The sequence below is a fragment of the Sebastes fasciatus genome, chromosome 3 (genome assembly GCF_043250625.1).
Source record: "Sebastes fasciatus isolate fSebFas1 chromosome 3, fSebFas1.pri, whole genome shotgun sequence".
Lineage (NCBI taxonomy): Eukaryota > Metazoa > Chordata > Actinopteri > Perciformes > Sebastidae > Sebastes > Sebastes fasciatus.
In genome coordinates, this window is record NC_133797.1 from 3,679,004 (window position 1) to 3,697,690 (window position 18,687).

The 18,687-nt window shown below is 42.3% G+C and overlaps 1 protein-coding gene across 2 annotated transcripts; it reads right to left on the reverse strand.

The window, feature by feature from the left end:
- Positions 1-835: 835 nt before the first annotated feature.
- On the reverse strand, positions 836-18,428 carry dtd1 (D-aminoacyl-tRNA deacylase 1). 2 transcript variants are annotated; one of them, XM_074627915.1, is made up of 6 exons: positions 18,262-18,428; positions 17,746-17,836; positions 13,787-14,022; positions 11,943-12,040; positions 6,343-6,507; positions 836-2,521 (listed from the first exon to the last, which is right to left on the reverse strand). In XM_074627915.1, exons 1-5 carry the CDS (start codon positions 18,302-18,304, stop codon positions 6,352-6,354), a joined length of 624 nt encoding a protein of 207 aa, XP_074484016.1. In that variant the 5' UTR covers positions 18,305-18,428; the 3' UTR covers positions 836-2,521; positions 6,343-6,351. The 2 variants fall into 2 exon arrangements, with proteins under 2 accessions (XP_074484016.1, XP_074484015.1); XM_074627914.1 differs by having other exon boundaries at positions 2,382-2,521; positions 6,352-6,507; positions 18,262-18,422.
- Positions 18,429-18,687: the final 259 nt, after the last annotated feature.

Genomic DNA, 18,687 nt, shown 5'->3' on the forward strand with positions numbered 1-18,687 from the left:
TGTTTGGTACAGTACATCAATAATCCAAGGCCCCCACAGTCTACTTCCTCCTCTATTACTGTAAAGCCTGTCTGGCATCGGGATCACAATGCAGTCACTGCAGAGGAGAGCTGCAGTTCTAGCCCAATTTCAAGCAGTACTTATAGGCTAGGTAGCTAGCTAGCAGACATATTTGGGTCATGTCTTCCCTCTCTGAGAGCTCCCAAGTCCGTGCTCCAGCAGCTCCTCTCCCTCTCCACCACGACATGGAGAAACTTCAGCTCAGCACCAACGGAAGGGAGAGAGAAAGGGGGTGGGGGGATATGGTATGGTTGGCCAGGAATAGCTTTTCTGAACTAAAAACAAAAGCTAAAGAGCTAAAGTTGGGCCAGTATAGATGGGCCAGGTGGTGATGCTGAAAGGAGAAATAAGGACAAGCGTTCCTGCTTTTGCATCACACAAACCGAGCAGACGCAAGAAAGCAGACGCACAAAACACAGCACGGGCCACTTTTTTTTATTGACATCTTTATAAAATGAAAACAAAATGTACATTCAGATCCGTCAAGCGACAGCAGGACAGCGTAACAATCAAAAACATGAATAAATAGTAGATGTATTTTCTGCCCGACCACACTGGTGCCGGTGTTCACTGATGGTGGAGCACGGCTGGCCCTTCTCCATAGAAGCGAAGTAACATGTAACAGAGACAAAGTGACTCTTGGTCACTAAGCCGAAGCTACTCGATCCTAAATCGACTACAGCTGAAGCGAGCGGTACGGCGCTATCCCTCTCTGTAGTCATAGCGATCACTTCCTCTGTGTGGGTGTGGTGGGGCAACAAAACCAGGAACAGTCTACGAGACATCAGATCAAATCTTTTATTTTAAGGTCCGACTGAAATCACAAGTAGTTGTTACAGTTAAAGATCATGTTAAAGTTATTTTAAATGCTTTGCCAATATTCTTTTTTTCCCCATTGAAAGGAAGAAGAGATGCATCAGAAATGCTCCTTAAGCCAGTGGAGGTGATTGATTGACAACAGAGCAGGCAGACCAGCCACCACAGACAGACAATGGAAACAAACTTGCGTCAGTACTTATAGTTTACTAGCTAAGGACAGGGGGGCGGTACGGTGGGCTCTTCTGTGTGGAGTTTGCATGTTTCTCCCCGTGTTAGCGTGGGGTTTTTCTCCGGCTTCTTCCTACAATCCAAGGACTGTGAAGACTCCGTAGGTGTGAGCGTCCGTTTGTTTGTTTGTTAGCTAATTTAAGCAAGCTACTGTATATGTGTGTATATATACTGTGTCCATGCTTGTAGGAAGAAAAGGAGACATTAGCTAGAAAATGCCGGTTGTTGTTCAAAGTCAAGAAGCTTTTTTTGTGTGTTTCGTTGCGGTTGCTGTCTAGCTATAAAATATAAATTTCGGATTTATTTTTTCTCAAAAGAGAGCGCAGCTCATGTCATGTACTGTAGCAATTTCAGCTGGACCTTAAAACTTACAGTCTATTCATACAGGTACAACAACCTTTTCAAGATAGACTTTTATGTAAGGGATAATGTACAGCGACCCGGTAATTGTTGTGAAAGAATCCCCGACGGGGCGATGCCGCACCCCGACGCGAAGCGGAGGCGTCTCTCATCGCCCTGAACCGCTAGCTGTACATTATCCCGCTTATTACACGGCTACTTACTGAAGAAATCAATATTTTGACACAAAAACGGTCCGCCAGAGTCCGACATCAGAACTGCGCCAATAGCAACGGTCTGTTGTACATAGCAACGGTCTGTTACAGAGAAATAACAGACCGCAGAACGCCGTGATTGACCAATCAGAAGTATCAAGTATTCAACACGGCCGTGTAATAAACATGTATATTACATGTCGTATGTATATGTACACCTCGTGATTGGTGTATAAATACACCAATCACGAGGTGTCACTGGTGCAATCAGTATAGCAAGGCTGTTACGGACATCGCTGTCCTGATGTTCTCGTGCCGGTACTATAAATCAAGGGCTTGGAGCTGAGTTTATGCTTCGGGGTCAGTGCCATGTCTTTAAACACAGATTAAGTAGGGGAAAAGCAGGCTGAGAGTGAGACAGACAGGCAGGGAGAATCTGAAAGAGAAAGACACACTGAGACAGAGCCAGATGGAGTTATAGGAACAAGGAATGATGGGCAGTAGGAAATAGACTTAAGAAAAAGAGTAACTACTGCTCCACACAGCATAGTGCTGCTTATGTCTGTTCCCTTCCTGTGCGTCCTTGTTTAATCTCCCTTCATCAATCTAAGAGAAGTGGGGGGCTGTCTTGAGGTTAGACTTCTTTACGTTACACCTAGCCAGTTCTATCTGATTGCGGAGGAGAGAAGCCAAGGACACCAGCGAGGGGGGGGGGGGGGGGCGATGCTCTGCGACAGGCCGAGAGAATCCTGCTGATTTCCAAAGGAAGGAGGACAGTCCCCCCCTCAGGTGTAAGAGTCACCGAGGATTAAGGCCTTCCTGAGGAAACTGGGCTCGCTGTTATGTCCCCGCTTTGACATCTGCATGAGAGAAAACAGAACAGAATCATTTTGGGGTCAGGGCTCTTCTCATTTGTACCATCATTAGACAGTCAATCGATTTAAAACAGTGATTAATCGCAAATTATTCACACATTTTTGTCATCATTTGTCAAGTATTTAATCCTCTTATAAACATGGGAGTGGGCAAATATACTGCTTTATGCAAATGTATGTATATATTTATTTTTAGAAATCAATTAACAACACAAAACAATGACAGATATTGTCCAGAAACCCTCACAGGTACTGCATTTAGCATAAAACAATATGCTCAAATCGTAACATGGCAAACTGCAGCCCAACAGGCAACAACAGCTGTCAGTGTGCTGACTTGACTATGACTTGCCCCAAACTGCATGTGATTATCATAAAGTGGGCACGTCTGTAAAGGGGAGACTTGTGGGTAGCCCTAGAACCCGCTTGGCGAGCAGCAGAAACCGTCATGTAAGCTGTTCATATCAACATCAGAACATCGCAGCCGGGAAAGGAAGACCAGAGGAGATAACGGAGGACTATCACATATTACTCATTCGGAGGAAAGCGCAAGTCATGCAAAGCAAACCTCGGGAACACCAACTCTCTCTTTAAAGTATGCAGCGACAGAGCCAAGCAAGCAAGCCCTCTTGTCTGACATCTCTCTCTTACATCCAAATATCCCTCTCCCACCTCTCCTTCCACACATTTCACACAAGTGCTGCTCGTGCTCGTCCTCGTCCGAGATGAAAAACCAAATAACTCTCTCGACTTCTCGGACTTTATTCTTTTTTTTGCAGCTTTCTCATTTCCCCTCTTTCTTCCATCTCTCTCGCTCTGGCTCTCTCTCTCAGACAAAAAAGGCCTTATGTAACGAGGTGCTGAAGCCTCCATGTCTTACCCAACATGCACTTGAGGATTACAGTGCATGGGCCCCCCTGTAGTAGAAGAGTCTGAGATGGGACTACAGTCTTACAAGGTGCCACATGGAACAGGGCGTGTGTGTGTTTATGGAGGCGTTATAGAACAGACAAAAGTGTAATGTCAGCGCGTGTGGACAGAGGAACAGGAAGTATGGTCGCTGTTAGAGTGCGGTTGCAGTGCTAGTTTGGCGGTGTTTCCGTTAATGAGTGTGCCTCCCAGAGAGGCGGCAGCAGCAGCCTCAGCAGGGACAGCAGAAGGGACTCGGAGGGAGCTGACTCAATGCCTCCACCATCTCTATTCTCACACAACTCCTCTGTTTTTGCACTAGTAAACAATTACTGAAGGCAAATATGAGCAACCCCAACCCCTCCTCATCCCCACAATATGAGCCACAGAATGAGAAACAAACAGGTCTGTCTCTCATGAGCGTTGCTCAGTTTCACTGCAATGTCAACAATATCAAAGAGAGCCGGCAGAGACAGGAAGAGGAAGAGGAGAGGTGGAGGACAGAATGAGAATGAAGTCCTTTTCTCCTCTCACTGCACATTTAAAGCTGCCATATTGTACTTGACACAATACAAGTATGTTCTGTATACTGTATGCATATGTATATATATATATATATATATATATATATTTATATATAAGGGCTGGGACAATACACCTATCTCCCGATTCGATACTATCACAAAGTATTGCAATTTGATATTACAATTTATTGCGAGTTGAATTATACACTTGGACTTTACTTTAGAAATTATCTAAATTAATACACTAAAAATGTTTTATTTTCACCATGTATGTAGTAAGAGATGTCCTGAAGTCAAATATATCAGTCATTGTCAGACATTATTTATTAACTTTTTTTCCAGCAACCGAAAAATCAAAGAATAAAGACATTTCCCTCACAAATTAGTGGTATTTTCTTTTTAATTTATAAGGGACATGTAATGTTTTATACTTCTGGTGAATATAATCCAATCAATCTGATTTCCATAGATGTATTTTATATATACAGTTCTCTTTGTTAACACCTTATTTTGAAAACCGGACGTAGTCACACATGTCTACTTTCTCTAACTTCTCCAAGTCCGTCTCTAGCTCTGCCGTCAGCTCCGTTCTCTTTGTACATCCATGGTCAGCTCCATCGGGGCCGTTTGAATGTATTTAACATAAATGTCAGTATATGGGTGCTCTACAGTTGTAGCGTCGGCTGATTTGACCACGGAGATGAGAGTGACGGCCGGCTCGACCGCACGTTACCGCGATACGATAACGTTTCCTGTCCGTGACAGAGTTAGCATGCAGCTTTAGCTCTGCTCTGTCTAGCTCTGCTTTTCCTGTCAATGTGTGAAACCCAAAGTGTTTCCATACTTTACTGGATGTGTAGTGTTTACCACGCTGGATTCAACATGTGAGGGTGCAGGTCATATCCACGCCGACCCTCCGACATTTTCTACTTTCTTGTTTCTGCTCGCTGCTTTATATGCTCTGGCTGTATTAAGGTAGATGTTGTGTTACTGGTGTGTTTTAAAAGGTTAGTTTGGATTCACCAAAGTCACACAATAACAAACTAACCGATCGATGCAGCGGTAGACCAGCAACTCCCGTGTTCTGCGAGGTAAAATTACTGTTTTTGTTTGAGCTAATACAGACTACTTTAATTAATTAATATAACACAAAATATGCACCGGCGTTGGTTTGTTTGTTTGTCTGTTAGCAGGATTACTCCAAAAGTCTGCGATGGATTTGAATGAAATTGAAAATGAAATGAAATTTGATGGCGATCCGGATCATGATCCGGCTTCGGGAATTTTTTTTAATAATTCTGCTCAGCCTTTGCATTAACACCACAGGCTTTAAGACATGGGCAGTGTAACTGATGACGCGTTCATGACGCGTCACCCTGCCTCTTTCCTTCTGCCAGCAGAGAGAGAGACAGAGAGAGAGGTGGGTGGAGGGAGGGGGGTACACCTGTAGATTTGGCGTTTTTTCACATTAAACTCGGTGAAATTACAGTTGAGTTGGACAAAAGCACACTTGGTGATTGTTGGAAAGAGTAACGACGACGGTTTAGGTGAGATTTACTTTGTTTCTTCCAGTTTGAATGACGTGTTTTATGATGCTCCGCTACGTACAGCTGATCTCAACATAAACACAAATACACGTGGATGATGGCGCGAGCTGCACGGAGAGGGGGGGGGGCAATCGTACTCGGGCAGCTTGTTAAAGTTGCACTAATGTGGTGGATCAATATTGTGATATTAATAATGGAAAAAGGTGCTATGTATAATGTAAAAGGAGAATTATCACCCAACTCTGCATTTCCCCTCAGCTATGCGGAGCTTTATAGCATCTTTTAAATCAATGTTTTGGTTTTATGGCCCACAACTTTACTGTTTTGGTTCAGTCTCACTGCTCTCATCAACCTTTATCCAGCTACAGCAGGCAGCTCAGATATATAAGCTCTGATAATCCAAGCACCTGCTCAGCACCAAACAGCAGAGAGACAGAGTTAGCAACTAGCTGGTGAACGTAGTGGAGCATTTAGCAGCTAGAGAGACAGATATTTTTCTCAGAAGTTGATGGTGGAGATTGTGTCAACCCAAAAATTGCTGCAACAACTACGACAAAATAGAGCATGGGACTGACTATCATATACTTCTATCATAATGTTTTTTACCCTTATACAAAATGAATTTTAAGAGACGATTAGCCTTTATAACATGGTGAATGATTAAAGACCTCAAATTACACTCTTAAACACAAGATATAAACTAAAGACTTGATGTTTTAAGGACCTGCAGACACCCGGTGTGTGTGTGTGTGAATGAGCATAGACTATATGTGACATGTGCATACACTTGTGTGAATTTGTATGTACGTTTCCTCGGCTCTCTCACCCTGCTGACCTAGGTCTCCCTCTCTGATGACACATCACCATCGGCCCCGCTGCTGGCGTTGGGGTCCTGTCGGGAACGTACGGCGCCTTTCTCCCTGCTCGACTCTGAGGGGCCCTTGGAGCGCGTCTTCTCTTTCCTCTGCTGCTGCTTCTCCTGCTTGGACAGCTGAGGAAACACAAGAAACAGGAAAAGCTTGGTTCATAAAAACATTTTTTACATTTCAATTCATGTGGCCTCAACGTGTACAACCATGCCAAAGGAGATGACAAAAATGGTTTTCTGTAGGACACATGCCATGAATAATAAATGGAAAAGATTGGATTCTGCCTTCAAATTTGCCCCTACGGGACATTTAGGTATCCAAGGTAATCCATACATGTGTTTGCTCCAGTTTACATTCAACCTGCATCATATCATTATTTTTCAGTAGGTCTATTTTTCCCCCAGAGAAAATGATTGAACTTTGAAGTTTTATGTGTTGATTGTAGGGCCGTCAAAATTAACGTGATAATAACGCGTTAACGCAAATTTGTTTTAACGCCACAAATTTCTTTAACGCATTAACGCTACTTAAAATGTTTAGATTGTAGAGGGCTCAGTTTTAAAGCTAGATCCATCGGTACCAACCATGTCATGTTAGCTTGGCATGAAGGAGGCTAAATAACGCTCCAAACTTACACTAAATTTTGGTAAAGAAAAACTGGTATGGCCATTTTCAAAGGGGTCCCTTGACCTCTGACCTCCAGATCAGTGAATGTAAATGGGTTCTATGGGTACCCACGAGTCTCCCCTTTACAGACATGCCCACTTTATGATAATCACATACAGTTTGGGGTAAGTCATAGTCAAGTCAGCACACTGACACACTGACAGCTGTTGTTGCCTGTTGGGCTGCAGTTTGACATGTTATGATTTGAGCACATTGTTTTATGCTGAATGCAGTACCTGTGAGGGTTTCTGGACAATATCTGTCACTGTTTTGTGTTGTTGATTGATTTACAATAATAAATATATACATACATTTGCATAAAGAAAGCATATTTGTCCACTCCGATGTTGATAAGAGCATTAAATACTTGACAAATCTCCCTTTAAGGTATATTTTGAACATATTAAAAAAAAAAGTGTGATTAATTTGTGATTAAGGTAACAAGTGGGATTCTTTTTTTTTTTTTTAAATCTGACGCTGCACAAAAAATAATTTTGTTGCTAATCATTGACATATCCCAAACTGTGAAAAAATATCCCCCAAGTATTTAGTATACAGAAAATAATATATTTTTTTGCTTTTCCCCATTTAAAGGGTTACAATTCTGAGAAATTAATATCTGGTAGTTATGATCAGGTCTGAAGTTGGTTAAAAAAATTGAACTCAGTGAAAGTGTAAAATAATATTAATGTATCATTTTATGTCAGTTTGTGGATGCAGACATTTTTGTCCTCTATAGAACATCAGAGAAGACAAGTAAACTTGTGATATTAGAAACACATCCCCCTTTGGCTGAGCTGGAACTGAAACCGTATCAGTCTGGGGTCTTCTGGTGGCTCACTGGACTGAGGCGCACACACCATGAACCGTGCTGCATCATGACCTTTGCGGCATGTTCAGTATTCACCCAAAGGTGCCAACATGCATGAGAATTAGTTTAAATGAATTAAACAAAGGAGGAGGAAGAACACGTCAGCGCCACAGACCAACACTCCGCATCTGACTTGTCTTTGTGAATGCACAGCCACTTTGATTCTCTCCTCATTCGGAGCTATTCTGGGTTTGTCATATGATCACTTCAATGAGTCTATTGTTGTGTCTGCGTGCACTGCCTCTCACACACTCTAAAACAACCCTTCCCAGTGCCACTCAGTCAGTAGACACTACTCCAATCAAATCACTCCTCCCTTCTTTTCTCATTGTATTCTTCACGGTCTGTGTAACACCACAACAGTAATGGTGAAGTCGGTCTGCTACCCGCCATCTGAAAAAGGGCCTGTAAACACAGATGCTAAAACTTTAATGGCTGCCGGGGAAATATTTATGAACTAAATGTCATCTTAAAAAATCCAAAGCATTGCATAAGACATTACATTATTCAAAGAGGACAAAAACAAAATCAGTGTAATTCCCATTTGAACCCATTAACATGCTGTAGTATCAAACCAGGCCTACTGACTTCGTTGACAATATAACACCGTGAACAAACCTCTTCTTGCCATATAGCGATCAACATTTCAATGTTAAAAGCTACATTCAAACCTCAAACTCTTCTTACACGTATGAATCATTGCGGGTCGGTGTACCATGTGCGTTCGCGTGTGGCTACGCTGTTCAGACTCAGACTCCAACACAAACTACACGGAAGCACCAAAACCGCAAAATGATATCTAGTGAAGCCCGTCTGTTAAACAATGTTGGCCGCGGTCGGAGGACTCGGAGGAGACCGTAGCTTTGGTCTCCAGGGCCGGAGTCTCTGCTGTACTCTGCTCCTCTGCCTGCCTTCACTCACTCACACACCACGTTCGTTCTTGCTCTTTCGCTCCACTCTCACGTGCATTCGCGCACACTCCACACTGCAGAAGAGTTAGTTTAGCTCTGAGAATATCTAGTGAATGTACAGTGGACGTTTGTGCAGAAATAAATGCTGCAGCTCCTCCAGACCAACAGAGGTTTTCCATGTCTTGTGAAGTGATGGGGCTCTGCAAAGAGAAACGTTATCGTCTCTGACTCCGGTGTCTCTCCGGTTCCCTCCGGCCATGGTCGGGAGGCTGAGGCAGGAAAAGTACTAGGACAGCTAACATTACTGCCAAGCAGGTGAAATATAAAGTGATATTGTGTGTCACCTCACTGTTTTGAGCGATGCTTGTTCATGTCTATGTAGAGCGAGCGCGAGCAACAGGACTTTCGTCGACTTAACGGCCACAGGTGTCGCTGTTAACAAGCAATTTCTGATTCTTCATCAAAGATCAAACACTTGGTTTCAGCCCAGAGCCCAAAATAACAAAATGCACAAACAGTCAGGTGACCGAACTCCAGAAAAGGAACCACTCTGCTCTGGACCCCCGGTCGCTCAGCGTCCCCAAAGAGAACATCCAAACAGTATGATTTTCATTGCTCTGGATAACACCATTGTTTTCTGGCCGCTTGACCCTGCAGAGGACTAAATCCCTGATTCATGGAAAGAAAGGAACAGTGTCTGTTGGCCATTGCTTCATTCCCCCCCGTGCCAAGCGTAGCCTATTGGCTGGCCTTTTATCCCTCATGTTCAGCCTTGGCTTTGGCTCCTCGGCCCCCACAGCAAAACATCCCAAAACAGACAAGATTAAAATTCTGAGGACTGCTTAATATCCCTCCCTTTGGGCTAGCGAGCCAAGCCCACCAAGGGGAGAGCAGCCAAAGCCGGCTCGTAGCCAAAGCATAAGGACGCTGGCCGGGTTCCACGGAAGTGACCAGAATCGATTCCGGAGGACGGATATATGAACTCCTTCTGGAATAAGAGGCTGAGGGAGGTGTATGTAAATGGTGATATCGAGAGGTGAAGTTAACCATTATTGTAGTTTTATTTTTAAAACAATATACATAAAACTATGCTCAATTTACCAAAAGAAAAAAAGAGGGATCTGCAAAAAACACATTTTTTCATTATTTATTAATCCAGAGGTTCCTTAACTTGGAGTGAATCTGAAGTTGAATTGATTCACAACAGATAGTTTGACTTGTGAAACTAAACACATTATGAATTCCTACTTTGTATTACATTAATTAATGGAACACAAGTTATTAATTCCTCCTGATGCTACTCAAAATGTCTGCTGTGAAAAACATCTATTATTATTTGGAATGATAATGAGTGCTCTGATGCTAAGACAGCTATCAAGATTCAGCTTAGTGTCATTTATTCAGAGAGTGAAACGACATGTCGAGTTTGACAGGGAAGGAAATGGAGAATATGAAGAAACTAATCTGGCCCCGGAGTTCACCGTCAGTGTGGCAGTAGAGCCTCGTGTCTGTTGGGTCTAAAAACTCTGTCAGTTTGGCTAAAAATTGTACTTGCATTATTGTTTTGGGCCAACAGAAACCAATTAAGCTAATATTGTTACCAGTTGATGAAAACACATTGTTTTGGCTTCCAAAGGAAGGCATGGCACTAAATGCTTGGGAACCACTGAATAAAACTATCAATCTTTTTTATTAATTGAAATAATAATAAAATTATCAGTCGATTAAAATATGTAATCACGATTAATCGCAAATGAATCGCACATTTTTTATCTTTTTATCATTTTTTACGTTATGCATTTAGCATACAAAAAAATGCTCAAATCATAACGTGGCAAACTGCAGCCCAACAGGCAACAACAGCTGTCTCGTGGGTACCCATAGAACACATTTACATTCACATATCTGGAGGTCAGAGGTCAAGGGACCACTTTGAAAATCACCATGCCAGTTTTTCCTCGCCAAAATTTAGCGTAAGTTTGGAGCGTTATTTAACCTCCTTTTCAACGAGCTAGTAGTAGTTTCATGTGATACCAGTATCTTCACTATAGCTTTAAAACTAAGCTCACTACAACCTAAAAATCGCAAGTTGCGTTAATGTATTAAAGAAATTAGTGGCGTTAAAATGAATTTGCAGTAACGCGTTTTTATCGCGTTAACAACAGCCCAAAATAAGTTAAATAATAGATCATAAAAATAGATAAAAATACCCATACTAGGACTAGGTGCGGTGATATCATTTCAAATATGATACCTAGGTTTTGGTACTGATAACAGATAAAAATGTGTGATTAATCACGATTAAATATTTGAATCGATTAACAGCCCTACAATTTATATATAGGGGTTATAACTGTAAAATGTCCTGTGTTAATGACCAAATTTAAGGAATTAAATATTAAATATTTCTACGTGCTACGTGTATGTAAGATTTTTTTTTTCATATAAACTATAAATTAGCAATATAAATATTGACCTAAAAACTTAAATAACAATTAAACAGATAAAGTCAGTGTTAGTGAAAAATAAACCAGAATTTCCTCAATTTTGTCTTTGCACAATCCATGTTTCTTACTTATATCATTAAAAAAAACTGCTCTACATGTAGAAGCAAGAGCCTCTGCACACAGCAGGAGAGTAAATATCACCACCTAGTGGTTCAAAATGACAAATACAATGAGTCACTGAAAAGTGGAATGACACTGTACAGTACGCATGAATTCAAGTTGAGAGCTGCAGCTAATTCTGTTTTCTTTACAGTGGAAGAATAAATGAGAATCCAAGTCAATTTGATTTAACAAATCACAGATTTGTCTCCAGGGGCTTTAAGAACAACCAAAGTTAATTTCACATATTCACTTCGAATATGTATGTTAAACTTGTTACCCTCAGTAAAAACGTACCGTAGACAAAACAATCTCAATTCAAGGTCATGTTACTAGCTTTTTTCTGGGCTTGAAATTGTATCTGGTAACTGAGCCATCTCCATGACAACTGAGAAAACGCTATCCACTAACGTCAGACAGAATACAGTTGAAGTGAGGGGGTTAATGAGGGCACCTTGAGTTAAGATGTTTTTTGTCAAACTACTTCATGCTCAATAACGTACCTGTTTGGGGTCTGTAGGGCCAGTAGGTGACATCAGTTCAACGGTAACAGGTCCGTCGTTTTGAATGTGGACCTGCATGCGGGCCCCGAACTTCCCGTCTAGAAACACAAGACGAAACAGACAGACATATTACGAGCCGTAAAGAATGAGACCGGAAGTCAAAAATCAAAGATAAGCTTCATCTATTAGCATCACTGCCACAGTTAGCCTACAGTTTAGTAGCCCAGTGCATCCCAAATGACATCACATCCTAATATTAATAGGCAGCAAACGCAATTTGTTTGGCATCGGCAGGCGATGTTTCGTAAGGATGTAGGATAACGTGGACCCTTGAGACATTGGGGACAAAAGACGAAGGGGCTGTAGGAGGACAAGAAGTTTCAGCTTAAATGTTCTCCTTTCTTCCACTGGCTCCGTGAGATTAATGACACCATCTGCACAAAGAAAACTGTGGGCCGCGGTGGAGAAGCGCTGCATCATCATATTTCCTCTCTGGAGGGGGGGACTAATTAGGAAGCCTTATGCCTCCCTTGCTGGGACAAGGTGTTCTCCGCACCTGCTCCCCGGTGGGCTGACCCAATTCACTGCCACCGTCACCGCCGCGGCGTCACAGCACCGATAATCCACACCTCCCACCCCCCGAAACAGCTCTATAACCTTACAGCGAGATGGGAATACAGGCAATTAAATAGCAGGGGGGACAGGGCACCGGTCCACACTTATAAGTGAGGGGCGATAATGGTGACCCTCAACACTTTGGTTTTTAATAAGCTCGGAAACTGTAAACAACCCGGGCTTTTTTTAGCCGTGCTGTCTTCCAACCTCCTGAGACTCTACTGAAACTGGCCTCTTGTTCTGACCTCCACACTTTTCACAATAACACTTTAAATTCTTATTATTTTTCGACTTTGATTTCACAAAATCCATTATATCATGGAAATTATTCTCAAAAAATCTGAAAAATTAATGAATTAAAAGGGACTGCATGTAACTTTTTGCATGTGCTTAAACGAGTGTTAACTGTTTTTTATTGCCAATGTGTGAACAGGTTGTAACCTAACCTAAAAAATGAGACGACTGTCTGGATTTCTTCTATCAGCCTGAAGATGCTTTTATAAAAATCTAGCCCGTGATTGGAGACTTTGACCAATCACAGGCCATTTCAGAGAGAGAGAGCATTCCTATTGGCTGTGTCCTCCGGTGCTCCTAATGACATCTGCAAGATTTCCCAGACCAGAGGAAAACAAGCAATCAGAGCTGATCTGAGGTCTGCTGTCCATCTGCCGTCTATGAGAGTCGGCCGTCAATCACTCACAAACTCCGACCAAACGGTCAAACTAGGCAGCGCTGATCAAATATGAATCAATATTCTGTTACTGTGATGCCTATTTCTCTCCTCAGATGTTTTCAGAATCATCTTGTAGTGCACGGTTTAGCTGTAAAATGAGGAGGTTTGTGACCCGGCAGCCATTGTGAAATCTCCGGGAAATCTCTTAAAGGAACGCCAAGTTCCGGTCACATGACCGGAGCACAGCCAATAGGAACGCTCTCTCTCTGAAATGACCTGTGATTGGTCAAAGTCTCTAGTCACGGGCTAGATTTTCTAAAGCCTGAAAACAGAGCCATGAGGAGGTGCAGAAGTCTAGTTTTCTCTCAGAACACTTGAATTACAATATGCTGAAAGGTTATTATGGAATTTTTGCCCAATGATGCCAAAAACATTCTGCCTACTGCAGGTTTAAGTGTTTTATCAGCTCCCCTCTAAGGCCGAAGAGCAGCAGGTGACACCACTGTAGGACTATAAAGGGAATCAGTAAAGATGGCTACGTCATCGGTTCACCCACCTTTAATGAGCTCCGGCTTGTAAGTACTCCTCATGTTCTCCAGGATGCTATTGTAGAAGGGCTGGGACAACTCTGTGGGCATGGCTGAGTGAAAGTCGGGCTTGTTGCCTTTCAGTATACACTGCAGTGTGAACTGGCTCACACACAGCACCTCAAAGTCCTTGTCCATGACACTTTTGGTCCACGCTCTGCCGTTCTCGTCTTCAAACAGCCGCAGGTTCAGGATCTTGCGTACTCTGAAAACACACGAGGAAAAGCACAATCACTCTAATCAATCTTTCTGTAAACTAAAAAAAAAAAAACATAGCATGAAAGTCTTCAATTCAAAACATACTCAAGTCTAAAAATACTGGAACCAGCATTCAAATTTACCCGGCATGTTTAAGTTTTAATTGTAAAACTCACCAGAGGTCAAGAAACCAAATTCCCAAAAAACAACAAAAGAAAAATCAGTTGAAAACTAAAATGAAATAAAAAATACTGAGGACAAGACCTTAGTGCCCTTGGTGGTGCCCAGCCCGTTCTCATTCCCAGGGCGTCAAATACCGACGCTATGTCACGGTCCCATAAGGCACTCTTTAGTTCCGGTATGAGACGCACCGGGTTTTCCATTAACTATAATGTAAACCCATCCGCAGCAACAGTAAAGGCTCAGGGAGAGTGCTGTGGTGACGTAGTTTAAAGAGCAAAAGAGAGACACCGTGCAGCGGGAGGGGAGGTGGATGGGCCCAACAAACACAAGGCTTTCATCCAGGAGACCGCCGTTAGTGTCCTGCGCATTAAGCTTCACTTTCACGTTACAATCAGCTGTTTGTTTATGTCCCGTGTTCACAACATTCAGTGTCATTTTCACCTTACAAATGTAGTAGTTTTAAGCCCAACCATGGTGTTTTTTTTCCTAAACCTAACTATAATGGTTTTATTGCCTAGATTAATTCACAACATTAAGCATGTGTTTACTGTTTACTCCCTTGGAAAAAATAACCTATGCTAGGCTAAGAGGTAGCCCACAGTTTTTCTATAGGATATGGTTTAGGATATAAATAATTCATTATTTATTTATATATTAAAAAAAAAGGTTGTTTCTATCTTACTACCATGAATTATATTATTATAGTACTTATTACCTTCAATTTTAACTAATTAATTAAATTATTATTATTTCTTTTTTTTCCTTTAACTTAACTTTTTCTGTAACTCTTACTCTCGGGATGGGAGGAAGGCTGGATCTGTTTCTTTGTGGGAGTGAGAAGCGATGTGTATGTGTGTATAATGTATATGTATGTACATATTAAATGTTAAATGTAAAATGTAATTTTTTGTATTATGACACCGGTGTTATTCTGGACGAAAAGAGAGCTGAGCCGGAAGGCAAAGCTCTCGATCTACCCGTCAATCTTCGTTCCTACTCTCACCTATGGTCATGAGGGTTGGGTCATGACCCAAAGAAATAGATCGCGGGTACAAGCGGCCAAAACGGGTTTTCTCAGGAGGGTGGCTGGCGTCTCCCTTAGAGATAGGGTGAGAAGCTCAGTCATCCGTGAGGGACTCGGAGTAGAGCCGCTACTCCTTTGTGTTGAAAGGAGCCAGCTGAGGTGGTTAGGGCATCTAGTAAGGATGGACACGACCAGCTGGGAGGAGGCCACGGAGAAGAACCAGGACTAGGTGGAGAGATTATATCTCCACACTGGCCTGGGAATGCCTCGGGATCCCCCAGTCAGAGCTGGTTAATGTGGCCCGGGAAAGGGAAGTTTGGGGTCCCCTGCTGGAGCAGTTGCTCCCGCGACCCGACCCCGGATAAGAGGTTGAATTTTCAACAAAAAAAAAGACCGAAAAAGTGACACTGAGGGGTCTGACAAGCGTCAGTATATTACGAGTTGGGATGAGAATGTGTTGCGGTGCCCCCTGGATGTAAAACATATGTAAATAGGCTCACAGATGAATAAAGCCCTTACCGTATATGGTGGTATGCAATGCTTAAAGTGGAAAAAAATAAGTGCCAGTACTCTGTTATTCCCACGTTGCCTTGTGTATCGGCCGCTATCAGCTATCTCTTGTGACCTATTCCTATTTATTGATTATTTCTTCAAGCATGTTTTACTGTGTCAGTCATAATCAGCTGTGGTTGTATTGCTATATTATTATATCTGGGCTATGCATCTTCTATAGTAGGTCTATAATACTCCAATTATATTCCTACTGGAACATTATAGGGTTAAGGTGGTGTGTTTAGTGTTAATAGTGCTTTCCTGTGTTATCTGTAGCCTACAGTATAGTAGGGTATCATTCAGGTTTTAGGAGCAGTGTCCCAGTCAGGATGCTCCTACATATATTATACAGAGACACATTCTGAATTTCTACAGTGAATAATAGATACTAGGAGATATTGAGTGTGGGGGTCCTCCCCCAAGAAAATTTGTGACTTAAAACTATGACCCTTATTATTACTAGTTAAATGATTATTTTATTATTTACTTCGTCTGAGCATTTCGTGCTTCTGGAAATTTTGCTCTAAAAGAGCAGATTCAGAAAACTTTTAAGTAATGTTTTATTAATTATATTTGTTCACAAATAAAAAATAAAAAAAGTAAATTATTTTACAAAAAGGACGTGAAATAAATAAATTACAGCACCCTCGTTTTCCTCGTTCTTAGCATGGATGTATTAAGAGAACTAGATACAGCGTTTGAGGCGGGCTCCTGTTCATTCCTGTGAGAGTTGCTCAGTGGCGCACGAGGCCAAAATGGCTCGACTTCCGAGAGATAAAGTACCCAGATCATCCGGCGATCTTCCGCATCCATTGTGCCCATAGAGCAGGCGCAGTAGCGTTTCCTTTAACTCCGCCTCCCAGCCCTCGCTCCAGCCTCAGTCTGGGTCTCATTCACATGAACGGAGGAAGGGAAATAACTCTGGATTCATCTAGTAGTGCATTTTACAACTTTTAGGACCTTATGATTTAAATAAGGGCTATTAGAGTGTTCATACTGGTAAGTTGATTCACCTAAAAAGAAAATGATCCGCTGAGTTACAGACGTCTCTTTCCCAATGTAAGTCTATGGGAAAAAGTCTTTTTGGGCCCTAATGGCATCACGTGATGGACACGGAAGTTGTAATACCACCGTTTGGCCACTATGAAAACTGGCATCAACGACCGGCGCTCTTCCTGGGGGCTTGGTTCTTAGCTGTAAAATTAGACAGTTTGTGAACCGGCCGCCATGTTGAGATCAGTTGAGGAAATACCAAGTACCGCCCACCAGATGGAGCAAACTTTCTCATTTTACAGCTAAACAGTACACTACAAGATGTTTCTGAAAACATTTCACGCAAGAAATAGACATTACAGTGACAGAATATTAATAAATATTTGATCAGCGCTGCCTAGTTTGACCGTTCGATCGGAGTTTATGAGTGTTGACAGCTGCCTCCGTTGAATGAACAGCCAATAGGAACGCTCTCTCTCTCTGAAATGACCTGTGATTGGCCAAAGTCTCCCATATTTTGCTCGATTTTCTAAAGTCTGAAAACAGAGCCATGAGGAGGTACAGAAGTTTAGTTTTCTCTCAGAACAATTGAATTACAATATGCTGAAAGGTTAATATGGGATTTTTGCCCGATGATGCCAAAAACATTCTGCCTACTGCAGGTTTAATGGGACATTTTAAACTTGTCAGTGCTCTCTGTTGAACAAACTGCAATGGAGACGCTATTTACAAGTCACCTCCCACATATCTTGAGCATTTCTGTACTGACATGTCTTGTCATGAGCTCTAGCAGAAACACATAGTACAGTTTTGTTATTGTTGATATACCATATATAAGTTAATAATTCCAAATCCATCAGTGTGGTGTACGGCACATAACACAAACTAGGTTTTTGTGGCACAAATGTTCAAACAGTGATTTCAAAGGCAGTCAGGGTTGTGTTCCTGGTGTTTCTGGTCCCACCCACATCCACTCACAAGTAGTCAGCATCCTTCTGGGTGTCCTCCACTGATATACCCAGCAGGATACACAGTCCCCGTCCTATTGAGCTGATCTCTTCTTCTCCCACTGTAGGAAAACAGGAAAAGGTTGATGAGTGAGCTGTGGTCATTCAGTGACGAGCAGCCCAGACTGACAGCTGACAGACTGAATGACATCAGTGTGTGTGTGTGTGTGTGTGTGTGTGTGTGTGTGTGTGTGTGTGGCTGTCATTCAGCTGTCAGCGCCACCGACATCCAGAGGACACGTTCATCATTCTGAAATAACCTTTACTGGTTTCCTCCGAGCTTGAACAGCAGCCAGCAGCCAGCAGCCAGCTGTCTGTCTGTACTCAGAGACACAGACACGCCTTCACTGAGTGCTAATGCTAACCTAGCTAGGTTAGCTAACATTCACGGTAATCAATAGCAGCTATTAGCCTCTGTTTAGTGACATTATTGAAGGCGTTATTCACCGCATCATACCTCCTGCCCTCAGTTCAAACCACCGCTTACCTGTCACGGTCGCCTTGGTGACCCTCTGAATGATAGCTTTCATTGTTGTGGTTGTGTTGGGCGCACGCTCTCTCAACTTCCTCAGACACACAGACCCGCGGAGTGAAGAGAGGAGGGCGGGACGCTGTCGCCATCTAGCGGCCGGAACCGGAACCAGGGATGTGTTCAGAGAAGAGGCCGGAACACGGAACACACATCCTCTCCTTCTTCCGGAGTTTGCTGAACCAAAAATGCTCTCAGACCCATGTGACTTATTTTTTTTTTTTATTGAAGATATTTCATTTACAAACGTTAAGGGTCTGGAATTACACTTCTTAATATACAAGGCACAATTGGATAGGAAAGATAACTTCAATTATAAAAAATATAACAAATATAAAAGAGGGTAGAAAATTACAACGGAGTATTAGGGCCACATTGAGGAAA

What these genes read in the sequence shown, in the direction of transcription:
- dtd1 (XM_074627915.1), bottom strand. Translation starts at nt 18,304, where the DNA reads ATGAAAGCTATCATTCAGAGGGTCACCAAGGCGACCGTGACAG. An exon ending in CACCAAGGCGACCGTGACAG is followed by an intron (nt 17,837 to 18,261) that starts GTAAGCGGTGGT and finishes GTTTTCCTACAG; the next exon opens with TGGGAGAAGAAGAGATCAGC. An exon ending in CAGAAGGATGCTGACTACTT is followed by an intron (nt 14,023 to 17,745) that starts GTGAGTGGATGT and finishes GTGTGTTTTCAG; the next exon opens with AGTACGCAAGATCCTGAACC.